This window comes from Episyrphus balteatus, chromosome 3, assembly GCF_945859705.1.
Source record: "Episyrphus balteatus chromosome 3, idEpiBalt1.1, whole genome shotgun sequence".
Lineage (NCBI taxonomy): Eukaryota > Metazoa > Arthropoda > Insecta > Diptera > Syrphidae > Episyrphus > Episyrphus balteatus.
In genome coordinates this window covers 38,313,237-38,325,862 of record NC_079136.1, presented here as the reverse complement: position 1 = coordinate 38,325,862, position 12,626 = coordinate 38,313,237, and the positions used below count along the sequence as shown (strand labels likewise).

Sequence of the window (12,626 nt, the reverse complement as noted above, 5' to 3'; positions counted from 1 at the left end):
AGAGAATCTTTTGCTATCATTTGTTTTATGAAATTTAAGCAAAAAAAAATGGTTTTGTTAAAAAAAAATTTAATTTTAATTTTAAAAAAACAATACGGCAACACCGGCAATTTTTAATCTATAGACTTTAAAGTATTTTTAATTACCTACTGCCGGGTTCTTTAATAATTTGCTTTAGTTACTCTACTAGTAGGACCTTAATTCAAAAAGTCATCTGATTTTTTAAATAAACAACAAGATTTTCTATTTTGGTCATTTGGTATAGGTGCCGCTAAAATTGGTCCTGAAAATAAAACTCTAACACACTAAAAATAAATTTGTGAACTCTTAAAAATATTTTTTGTATAAAGCCCCATTTTTAAGTTAATACAAAATTTCAATCAGGGCCAATTTTTCGATAGTCAGATAAACTTTAGATAGAGCGTATTCCTAGGAATAAAAGTTTTTTTTTTTTATATTGATATTTATTCTTCTGATAGTCTAACTGACGATTGAAAAATGAGGGCTTAGAATAATAAACTGTTTCAATTGAAAAAAATTATTGACTCTAAGGTTTTTAAAAAGATCGATTCAATTAAATCTCTTCACTAATCAGAAATCAGATATGCACGTCACATTCATAATGTCCAACCTGTCAACTAAATGTCTTCCTCCTCATACCTCACATGCTTGGTTGGTCACCTTGTCCAATCAGTCGATTATCCTTTAATACGTAAAAAAAAAAATCCTAAAAAAAAGAACATAATAGACGACGAACGTATGCCAAACGTCTTCACTCAAGGATAAACGTTATTTAATTTACTCAGACTTTATATAGATTTCCCATTCAATCGTAAATTTCGCATAAAAAAATATCATCCCATCCTATTCAGGCTGACCAAAAGGGATATATACTTACTTATACGTGCATGATATTCGGATTGCTCTCATCGATTAACTTCAACTTTTCAAGCTATCAACATAATCGAAGTTATCGCAATAGCCACGAGGACAATCAAAAAATTAAAATCTCTTTATTTAACCTTACCAAAACTACCAACAAAAGAATTCTGAATTCTGCATTTTCTCTTCATCTATTCATGCGAATCGGTCATCCTTGATGTAATGTTATATCCCTTAATCAAAAAACATTAAGAAAAAAAAACTGATTTTATTTCTACACATGACGAGGGGGAAACGGAAGGATCAGTTTTTTTGTATTCTTTTGGGAATTATTATTGTGGAAGGAAAACGTCCGTCATTGTCCAACCGAAACTTACCGGACTTGTTTTTGCTACGCAGGAATCAGGATTGTACAGTTACAGGATTATGGAGTTATAATGACCGTGGTTTTCTGCACGAATGCCGTTACCTAACATTTTTGTTATTTTGCGTAAGGAATAAGATTTCGGGGTTTGAAATAGAATATCCCATAGCAACAGGATACATCTATTAGAAGAAAATAAGAAGGTAAAGAACCAAACATTTCAAAGACTTTTCCACTATGTAATTAATTAACACTTTGGTTTAGGACATTCAATCTTCGATGATGCAACGCTGCATTATAGTCATCAACATAAGTCACTTCGGTTGTTGGCCTACAAATAACAAATTGAATAAATTTGATGCACAAAAGTTAAAAGAACTCGAAATCACAAGAAGTGAAAGTGTCTGAAAGCTTTTTTTTTGTTGGTCTAAAGCTTGTGAACTTGACTTAGAGTTGTGTTTGGTTACAAATGTTTTGATATTATTATAATGACCACAGTTATCATGCATATAGTCAAATTGTGCAAATGCAAATGAGTTTAAGCTGTAAGCCGGTGTGTTAAACACAAATTAATAAATTTAAATGCAGTGTGTGTCACCATTTTTTTTTTTTCGTTTTTATTGACTTACGCAACTTAAGATTTTGACAAGACATCGTGTCGCTGCATATTTAATTGTGTCTTCTTTTTTAAAGTAGGTTATGTTTGTTTATATTTTTTTTTTCATTTATTGATTTGAAATTATACGGTTTTTATTAAATAATATTCAACGGAAATGGTTTAATGGATAGTACAATTAAAGAATGAATGTCAAACATTGGTTTAAAATCTTGAAATTATGTTTCATAATTACCTAAAGGAAATAAAAATAATATACTTTTTTACTACTTTGTAAAAATAAACCCATAGAAATCTCGAAAAAAAAGTTTTTTTTTCTGGCACTTGGGGACTGCCGCGGTTAAGCTATTGCATTGCATTTTGTTTTTATCAACTTATGCAATTATAATTAGGTACCTACACGGTGTAACACTCAAAATATACGCGGGCGGAGACCTATCAGGTTTTGTAGAGCTAGTCGCACTGAATACGAAACGGTATTTGAAAATCCCCTAACACCCCCAAAATCTGGAGTTACGGGCAAAAAACGGTTTTTTGGACCTTCACCCATTGAAAAAATTCTAGCTTCGACAATTTTTTACCCATTTTCGATTTTTTTACAGTTTCTGATAGAAGATAAATATACCTTTTTAACAATGTATGAAACATGTAACTCGGTTAAACCACTTAGAATTTATAAGATGTCAAAGTTCAAAAATTCAATTTTTTTTGTCATTTGCCCAACTTCGGCATCAATTTAAAGTATATGTTTTCAAAACAACATGCTATTTAAAAAATATATTCTAAAACTATATCTATTTCCCAATTGATCGAGGTATTTTTTATGAAAATCACTTCAAAATTGGCTTAGAAAAAAATTTTTTTCGATTTCAATCCAGATACAGAAATTCGAACTTTTAGGTATAGAACAAAAATGTTGTTTCGGCACGTAGTAGGATAAGTTGGGCGCCAGGATTTGATGAAGGGTTTTTGCAGAGGAGCTCAATACAAACATTTTTTTCTTTGGGAGGGGGGTCTATCTCAACCCGTTTAGGTGGGAGGGGCATTTATCTAAAAAAAAGTTATCAAAATAAAAAAAAAATATTTAAAAACAACGGCAACACTTACAGTAATAAATGATACCATTTCCAAAAGGCAAAATTGTGCATTTGATTCTAATTTTTAAATCAATATAATATTACCAATAGTTTTTGAAATAATCGATTTCAAAGTTAAAAATAGGGGAAAAAAATTTTTTAAAACTCATTTTATACTATTTTTGTCCAGACTGTGAACTTTAGTAAATAAATTACTTAGACAGAAATTTGCCTCAATTAATTCCTTATCAAACAGTGAAAACTATATGTTTCCACATCTTCTAGTTTTTGAGAAAATTGAAAAATAAAAACAAAAAATATTTTGAATAAAGAAAAATCTGATAAAATAATTTTTCAATTTTTCCAAAAACTAGAAGACATAGAAACATATAGTTTTTACGGTTTGATAAGGAATCAATTGAGGTAGTTTTCTGTGTGAGAAATTTTTTTTACTAAAATCCACAGTCTGGACAAAAATTTTTTTTCTCGATGGCTGTACTCCAAAAATTTTAAGTTCAAAGTTTTGAGTTTTTTGAAAAAATAATTTTTTATACTATGATTTTTTACGATTTGACTAAAGATAGAAACATGAAACTAACAGTGTGTTAAGTTGAAACTTTTAACTTTAAGTCCTCTAAATAAAATTGTGTTATTTTCATATCTTCTTAGTGTACCGCTTGTTTGAAAATTCGCAAAAATGCCAAAAAGCCAAAAAACCCCTACTTAAGGCTATGACTGCACTATGTTTGACATAAGATAGAAGCATGAAATTAATAGTATATTTAGATCGTACTCTTAGCTTAACACACTGTAAGTTTCACATTTCTTTGTTTAGTCAAATCGTAGAAAATGACAGTATAAAAATTAGCTTTTTTAAAATACTCAATACTTTGAACTTAAAATTTTAACATAAGGAGTACAGCCATCGAGTTCATTTTAGATGTAATTTGTTGAAAAATATCTATATTTAATATTTGGTAAGTATAAGCTTCCTACATATAATAGCCAAGGTTCTGGAGCCAGTCAAAAACCATGAAAAATCAGCAAAATTACCAGTTTTTCAAAAATTATTTTTAATTCAGGGATAATTATTACGTAATTTTTTAATATATATTCAAAAATTACTACTCTTAAGCTTTAAAATGGCGTTTCAAACAAAAAGATATCTTTAATAGACGCAAAGGTATAATAACATAAAAATGACCTTCTGAAAAAGTTCGAATGCGGGTAGCGGGGAAACCACGCAACTTAAAATTAAATCATCATGGGTTTGCTTCCTTACAGTCCTAGAGAACATCCCTACAAAGTTTGATCAAAATCTAAAATTCCGATTTTTTTCAGATGCATCGACTTTCCCCGGATTCCGAGATTTTACAAATTTTATGTCTAATTTGACTCGACTTTTATGCTGTATTTTTTTTTCTTTGATAGGAATTCAAGTTACAATAAATGTGAAAGAAAAAAAAATCGGTTAATTTTTGAAAATAATTACAATTAATGAAACTAAGAATTAGTATTTCTCCATTACCATTACCATTACTAAAGCCTACATGTTTTGTAAAAACTATAAAAATTATTTCTTGAAATCACACATTTTTCATCAAAAAAAGTGAAAAAAATTAACTTTTTTTTTTCTCTACACATCATAATGTCAATATTTTTACATGACAACCTGTAACAAATCTTATATCATCTGAAAGCTTATTATTTTAGCTTTCAATATTTAGTTCAATCATGTTTGGACGACATTTCTAGAAAAAAAAGCTTTATTTTTTTTTAATGCAATCCATGTTTATATGAATTGGCAGTTTGTTATTTATATCAAAATAACTTTGAGGACGGTTAATACATTTGTATAGTTTAGTCAATGAAGAGTCAAAAAACTAAGAGGCTATGAAATAAATTTTGGGCTCCGCGAAATTAGGCCCCAGGAAAATTGGCCCCAATAAAAAATGAAATATGGTAACAAAAATATACACACAAAACAACAACAACGAAATTTCTCAAATTTTCGGATGTTATTTCATTTTTTGGGGCCTTGCTTCATTTTGTTTTTTGGGGCATAATTTCATTATCAAATAAGGCTACCATGAAATAATACCCCTACATTAATTTTGGGGCTTACTTTCATTTTTTTTTTTAACAAGTTGTAGCCTTATTTTATCTTTAATTAATTAACATAAAAATGCTAAACTAAGTGTTAAACTAAACGCTTAACTAAACTTTTGTAAAATTTCGCTTATCAAGGACCCAGAAGGGAGTAACAGAATAGCTGTACGAAATTGAAAGGCATTAGTTTGGAGAACGATGTTAACATTGAAAAGCATTATTAAATAACAGAATAGTTGAAAAAAACGTGCGATTTTTTCAGCTATTCTGTTACTTGCTAATGCTTTTCAATGTAAACATCGTGTTGCAAACTAATGCTTTTCAATGTAAGGATCGTGCAGTAAACCATCAGGGATCATTGAAAAAAAAAACGTTATCTAATAAATAACAGAATAGCTGGAAAAAATCGCAACAACTGTTTGAAACATATTTTGAGGATTAATTTTAAAAGTTCCGTCAATAAAGATGATTCTGTTGGTTTGGGGTGATATTTCATTATCTAAAATAAAATAATTTTGAAAACGAAAAATTGGGGTCTTATTTCATTTTTCTAAAAATGTTCAAAACAAGTTGGGGCTTTATTGCATTTATTTTTGGGGCATTTTATTGATTTCGATGGGGCCCTGTTTCATTGAATCATAGTTTCATTATGAAAAAATACCCCAATTTGTTGCCTTATTTCATTTTTTCTTTTGGGGCCTTATTTCCTGGGGCCTAGTTTCGCGGAGCCAAATGCAGCACTGAGGAGTGGTTTGTTCTGTCTATAAAAATTCATCCAAAATATTTTTCTTTTAGTAAATATTATTCTTCCATCTGAAAAGTCCATATGAAAAGTAGTAAATACTAAAAGTTTACTAGTACCGCTACCGTTTATGCACAAGCTCATTGTTTTTGATTGGTATTTTTTTTTCATTTAATTTTGCCAATTTTTTTTTTCCAAAATTCATCTTTAAATAAAGCAAACACCCGTGTACCTAATCTGTTATTAAAAAAAAAACGAAAAAACAAATCTAAGTGTTTAAAGATATTAAATAATTGAAGAAAGATTAAACATTTTTGTGAATATGTTAGGAATTATACTAATTTTGTGTTTGCAGAATACTTAAACAAAATCAATATCAGCCGTCTAATTTTTGTATTAACTTTCTAGTGATATTTTTCAAATTGTCGAAAAAAAAAAATTTGTCAAAATTGTTTTTCCTTTCTCTTTTTGTTTGCAATTTTTTTTTTTTGAACATACACGATGCCCAGATGTCCTCTCGCCTTCTTCTCATCATCTCAACTCACAGTTTCGATCGTTTATACTTTCAATGGCTCAAGGTAAAAAATCCCCCAGTACTTTTGATTTAATACTTTTTGCGGTTATCATAGAAAAAGAAAATCAATTTTTTGGTTACGAATAAATATTTTTGGCCCAACGTTTAAGGCTTGGTGTACAGTCACATAAACGCCTCAACGTTTATAAATTGGTGGATAACTTTCAAATTTGTAAAGATAGCTTAAAATAATCGAACATGTATTTTCTAAATTTGAGCAATTGTAATTTAGATAATATAAAACACTAGATATTATTTTGATCGTTGTTTTAGTACGACCCATTTGTTTTGTATTACAACCAGAGACCCGAAATGGCATCCTTGTGGTATGCCAGATGTTGCTAGAATTGGATTAGATTCTCAACCTCAAACATTTTTTTCTTACATCAACTTTTTATATGATGATCTACAGTAAATAAAGTTAAGCCGAAAAATACAAAAAAAAAAAAAAAACGACAAAGAAAGAAATTTTTTAAGTTTTGAGCACTTTTTATTAAAATTATGAAAAAAACCTTTTGAAAGAAGATTGTTCATCTTAAAATTCTCTACTTTTAGCTTTAAATTTTTTTTTTTTGTATCGTTATAAATACAAAAGTTAGTAATGCCCTTTTTTGTCTGTGTTTTTTATCTTTACTTTTTTGTTGCCTAAATTTTTTTTTTTTCAACCAAATAACTTTGTGTTATAGAGAAAATTCAAGACGTGCTTTTTTTTATTTTTAAGTCTCTTCATTTGGTAAAAAAGGGATATTCTTGCAACAAAAAAGTATTAATGACTTTTGTTTTTATAGCGATAGGTACAAAAAAAAATGTTGCGTAGAAAAAAGGAGAGAATTTTACGGTGAACAATCTCGGAAGGTTTTTTTTTATAATTTTGATAAAAAACTGCTCAAAACTTGAAAATTTTCTTTTTTTTTCGTTTTTTTCTTTTTACTTTTTTGGCTTGTAACTTTTTCAATATTCAGAGTATCGAAAAAATGTTATGTACATAAAAAACGCGAAATATAATTGTTTTTTGTACCAACTTTTACCTAGGATGAACAGAAGTCGAGATATTTAATAAAAACTAAAATCCAAGATGGCGGCCAAAAGATGAATTTCACGATCAGTGTTATAATATTCACCCAATTCTTTATCGAATGAGCAAAAAAAAAAAAAAAAAAATTGGGACTAGATTATGTCACTTTATCGTTTTCTCGTGTTTCAAATCACAACGATACTAAAAAGAAGTTTTCACTTCAAAAATATAAGATAGACAAGAATCCATTTCTTATCATCGTAATGTCAAACAATATCACAGGTAAATAAGTTCATATATGTATAACAATATTATCTTGAAAAGCCATATTATTATTATATCTTATAAATAGCAATTAAACATTTTCTTCCTAAATTTCACCTGCATCATTTGAATTGCTAGTGTCATAAAACATAAAACTCGTGTGTTTGGGTTTATTTTAAAAATTAAGATGAATATTAATTAAAAACAAAAACATATAAAACTATAAATCATATTTAATATCTTTTTTTTTTTAATATATAAAAGGAGTACAATTTTTTCAATCATCAACAGTTTAATATTAAAATTCTAAGAGATCAGACATTACCTTCCAAAATTAAAAGCAAAATGAGCAATTTCTTTTTCTATATTGTATTCGCTTTCATCCTTGCATTTTTCCAAGTGAATGCAGTTGCAGTTAGTGCAGTCAGTGCAGATTCTGGTATACTAGGAGGTGCAGTCGGTGGAGTGGCTGGTGGACTAGGAGGTGGAGTCAGTGGAGTGCCTTGTAGATCAGGAAATACAGTCGGTGGAGTGGCTGGTGGACTAGGAGGTGCAGTCGGTGGAGTGGCTGGTGGACTAGGAGGTGGAGTCAGTGGAGTGCCTTGTAGATCAGGAAATACAGTCGGTGGAGTGGCTGGTGGACTAGGAGGTGGAGTCAGTGGAGTGCCTTGTAGATCAGGAAATACAGTCGGTGGAGTGGCTGGTGGACTAGGAGGTGCAGTCGGTGGAGTGGCTGGTGGACTAGGAGGTGGAGTCAGTGGAGTGCCTTGTAGATCAGGAAATACAGTCGGTGGAGTGGCTGGTGGACTAGGAGGTGCAGTCGGTGGAGTGGCTGGTGGACTAGGAGGTGGAGTCAGTGGAGTGCCTTGTAGATCAGGAAATACAGTCGGTGGAGTGGCTGGTGGACTAGGAGGTGCAGTCGGTGGAGTGGCTGGTGGACTAGGAGGTGGAGTCAGTGGAGTGCCTTGTAGATCAGGAAATACAGTCGGTGGAGTGGCTGGTGGACTAGGAGGTGGAGTCAGTGGAGTGCCTTGTAGATCAGGAAATACAGTCGGTGGAGTGGCTGGTGGACTAGGAGGTGCAGTCGGTGGAGTGGCTGGTGGACTAGGAGGTGGAGTCAGTGGAGTGCCTTGTAGATCAGGAAATACAGTCGGTGGAGTGGCTGGTGGACTAGGAGGTGCAGTCGGTGGAGTGGCTGGTGGACTAGGAGGTGGAGTCAGTGGAGTGCCTTGTAGATCAGGAAATACAGTCGGTGGAGTGGCTGGTGGACTAGGAGGTGCAGTCGGTGGAGTGGCTGGTGGACTAGGAGGTGCAGTCGGTGGAGTGGCTGGTGGACTAGGAGGTGGAGTCAGTGGAGTGCCTTGTAGATCAGGAAATACAGTCGGTGGAGTGGCTGGTGGACTAGGAGGTGCAGTCGGTGGAGTGGCTGGTGGACTAGGAGGTGGAGTCAGTGGAGTGCCTTGTAGATCAGGAAATACAGTCGGTGGAGTGGCTGGTGGACTAGGAGGTGCAGTCGGTGGAGTGGCTGGTGGACTAGGAGGTGCAGTCGGTGGAGTGGCTGGTGGACTAGGAGGTGGAGTCAGTGGAGTGCCTTGTAGATCAGGAAATACAGTCGGTGGAGTGGCTGGTGGACTAGGAGGTGCAGTCGGTGGAGTGGCTGGTGGACTAGGAGGTGGAGTCAGTGGAGTGCCTTGTAGATCAGGAAATACAGTCGGTGGAGTGGCTGGTGGACTAGGAGGTGCAGTCAGTGGAGTGCCTTGTAGATCAGGAAATACAGTCGGTGGAGTGGCTGGTGGACTAGGAGGTGCAGTCGGTGGAGTGGCTGGTGGACTAGGAGGTGGAGTCAGTGGAGTGCCTTGTAGATCAGGAAATACAGTCGGTGGAGTGGCTGGTGGACTAGGAGGTGCAGTCGGTGGAGTGGCTGGTGGACTAGGAGGTGGAGTCAGTGGAGTGCCTTGTAGATCAGGAAATACAGTCGGTGGAGTGGCTGGTGGACTAGGAGGTGCAGTCGGTGGAGTGGCTGGTGGACTAGGAGGTGGAGTCAGTGGAGTGCCTTGTAGATCAGGAAATACAGTCGGTGGAGTGGCTGGTGGACTAGGAGGTGCAGTCGGTGGAGTGGCTGGTGGACTAGGAGGTGCAGTCGGTGGAGTGGCTGGTGGACTAGGAGGTGGAGTCAGTGGAGTGCCTTGTATATCAGGAAATACAGTCGGTGGAGTGGCTGGTGGACTAGGAGGTGGAGTCGGTGGAGTGGCTGGTGGACTAGGAGGTGGAGTCAGTGGAGTGCCTTGTAGATCAGGAAATACAGTCGGTGGAGTGGCTGGTGGACTAGGAGGTGCAGTCGGTGGAGTGGCTGGTGGACTATGAAGTCCAGTCGGTGAACTATAGAAGGTGCAGTCGGTACAGCTGCACAGGGTTAAAAATGTTATTGTAGATTCCCCAAAATTTGGGTTAGGTACATATGAGGCAACACCAAAATTTTATTTAAATTTAATGTGTACTTTGATTGTATTGCATTTTTAAGTCTAATAAAAAATGTATTGAAATTTAATTTTTTTTTTTTTTGTATGGAAAATCGAGGATATTTTTATAAATTTAAAGTTTCAGTTTATTATAATGATATTTCTTTCTTTTTCTTTTTTATTATTTTAACTATTTTCTTTCTTACTTCTTTAAAAATTAACAAAATATTTCAGAAATTGCTTCCATATTCGTTTACGTTTTTAATGCAGTTTGATTAAAATTTAATTTTCTTTCATAAAAAAAAATTAAAACGAGTATTTATTTTCAATTCTTACCCAGTATTTCAGGAAAAAGAGACTTTTCTGTGGAACAAAAAAAAAAAAAAGAGGAAGGCTGATAGAAAAGTTTAAATCCTGGTTTTCGGGGCGCCAACCCTCTGGCGAAATCCACCTTTTTGAAAAAACGCGAATCGGTCTATTTTAATCTGAAAGAAAGGCTTTCAGATTTGAAAAAATCAGCCTTCCTGTATTTTGTTCCACAAAATGTCTGTTTTTGAATAATCGGTTTATAGTGGAGTAACTAAAGCAAATTATTAGGGAACCCGGCCGAACAGCTGTGATTTTGACAAACGTCGGTAATTAAAAATACTTTAAAGTGTATAGGTTAAAAATTGCCGATATTGCCGTGTTGTTTTAAAAATTAAAATTAAATTTTTTTTGAACAAAACCATTTTTTTTTGCTTAAATTTCATAAAATAAATGATACCAAAAGAAAGCCAGAATATCAATTTTTTGGGGAAAAATTTAAATAAAGAACAATTTAAACAAGAGTTTTCGAAAGAATGCTAGTCAACTCAGAACTTTGGAAAAAAAAGATTAGGTATTAAAAATTTTTAATTGATTTTTTCAAACTTTTTCGTTGTAATTATTAGATGAATTCCAAAGAGGAAAATGTTATATTTATTACAGTTTTGAAAACAAAATTTAAAAATTACTTCAATTTCATTGAATTTTTTGATAAAAACTGAATTTTTGCATTGAAATAATTAATTTTCTTAAAGACTTTGGCAAATAAAAACTTTAAACTTTTGCTATTTAACTTTCAAAAATAAGGGCTATTGAGTGAAGAAGAAATAACTTTATATTATTTAAATGTTGAACTTAAAAAAAAACAATAAGCTATTTTTTTTCAAAACCTCTATTAAAAAAAGTTCTTCGAAAATGAAATACTTTTTAATTTTTTTTCATAAACTGTAATACATATTGACATTTCCTTTTATAATTTCATATCATAATAAATGTGGCTAGAAAAAATTGAAAAATAAATGCATTTTTTTAGAAAAAGTTTCAAAAAAGACAGGCTACAATTTTTTTCAATAATTTTTTTTTTTAATCTGATTTTAATTACATAAATGTACCTACAATTTTTTTAAAAACAATTTCTTCAATTTACTTAATTTCAATTTTAAAAATATGAATAAGCTTTTCTAAAATGTATATTTAAATATTGTAGGTGTTGCCGTTGTTAGATATAACGTGTTTAGAAAAAGAACATCTTTTCACCGTTATCTCAGAATTTTGAATATGAAATTAATTGAAATTTAGCACAATCATAACTTATTTAATAACTTATCTACTGTATAAATTTTATTCATCTATATATTAAAACAAAAAAGTTCTGGTCAATTGATTTTGCGTGACGCTTTTTCGTTTCATCTTGTTTCAAATCAATACTAAAGAAGTTTTCACTTCAAAAAAGATCATCACCATCAGAGCTGGGTTCCCTAATATTGCCATTTTTTGAGCTTTAGTTACTCCACTATTTGTTGTATATCATTTATGAAATATTGAACACTGGCTCATCAAAACCGATTTATTTTTGGAAAACTGTTAGAAAATTTGTATATTCGTTTGCAGTTGTCATGAAATTCTTAATGTAAATTTAATTGGCCTTATTAAGGAATTTCAAAGCAAATTAAAAAAAAATTATGATATTTGTTTTTATAATTAGTTCAACGCCATTTTAAATGATTTTGCCCTCACAACGCAAAAAAATTACAAAGTCGAGGATTTTCTTAACCGAATTCAATTCGTCCGTATTTTTTTTTTTTTTATGTTTGTTACCTCATAACTTTGGACTGGGTGAACTGATTTTGATGATTCTTTTCAATTTCAATTTCGTCCAGTTCTGTCTTTAAAATACAAAAGAAAACCATTAATCTAAGTTTCGATCCATAGAAGTTGGTTTTGGTTTTTTTAATAAAAAATTATTATTATAATTTTTTATATACCTATAATAACATTGTTCAAAAAATGAGCTATCCTATTTCTAGAAAGTATTAATCAACCCTAAGAAATCAAATTTAAAAAAAAATTATCAGCCCGTTAAAAAAAAAACAAATTCACTGTCCAAATCGGAAGGTTTAGTCCTTTGCAAACTTTGTACAAAATGTTGTCTCGTCGAGAATTTTTAACATTGCTCTATTTGTATGTTCGACAAACCGTTTTCTATGCTTTTGGACAAA

General features: G+C 32.2%; 1 protein-coding gene across 1 annotated transcript; it reads left to right on the top strand.

The window, feature by feature from the left end:
• Nucleotides 1–7,987: 7,987 nt before the first annotated feature.
• LOC129914938 (uncharacterized) lies at nt 7,988–10,006 on the top strand. The gene has a single exon (XM_055994390.1). It carries the CDS (start codon nt 7,988–7,990, stop codon nt 10,004–10,006), a length of 2,019 nt encoding a protein of 672 aa, XP_055850365.1.
• The last annotated feature ends 2,620 nt before the right edge of the window (nt 10,007–12,626 follow it).

Coding starts and splice junctions, on each gene's coding strand:
- LOC129914938 (XM_055994390.1), top strand. CDS start 7,988: ATGAGCAATTTCTTTTTCTATATTGTATTCGCTTTCATCCTTGCATTT.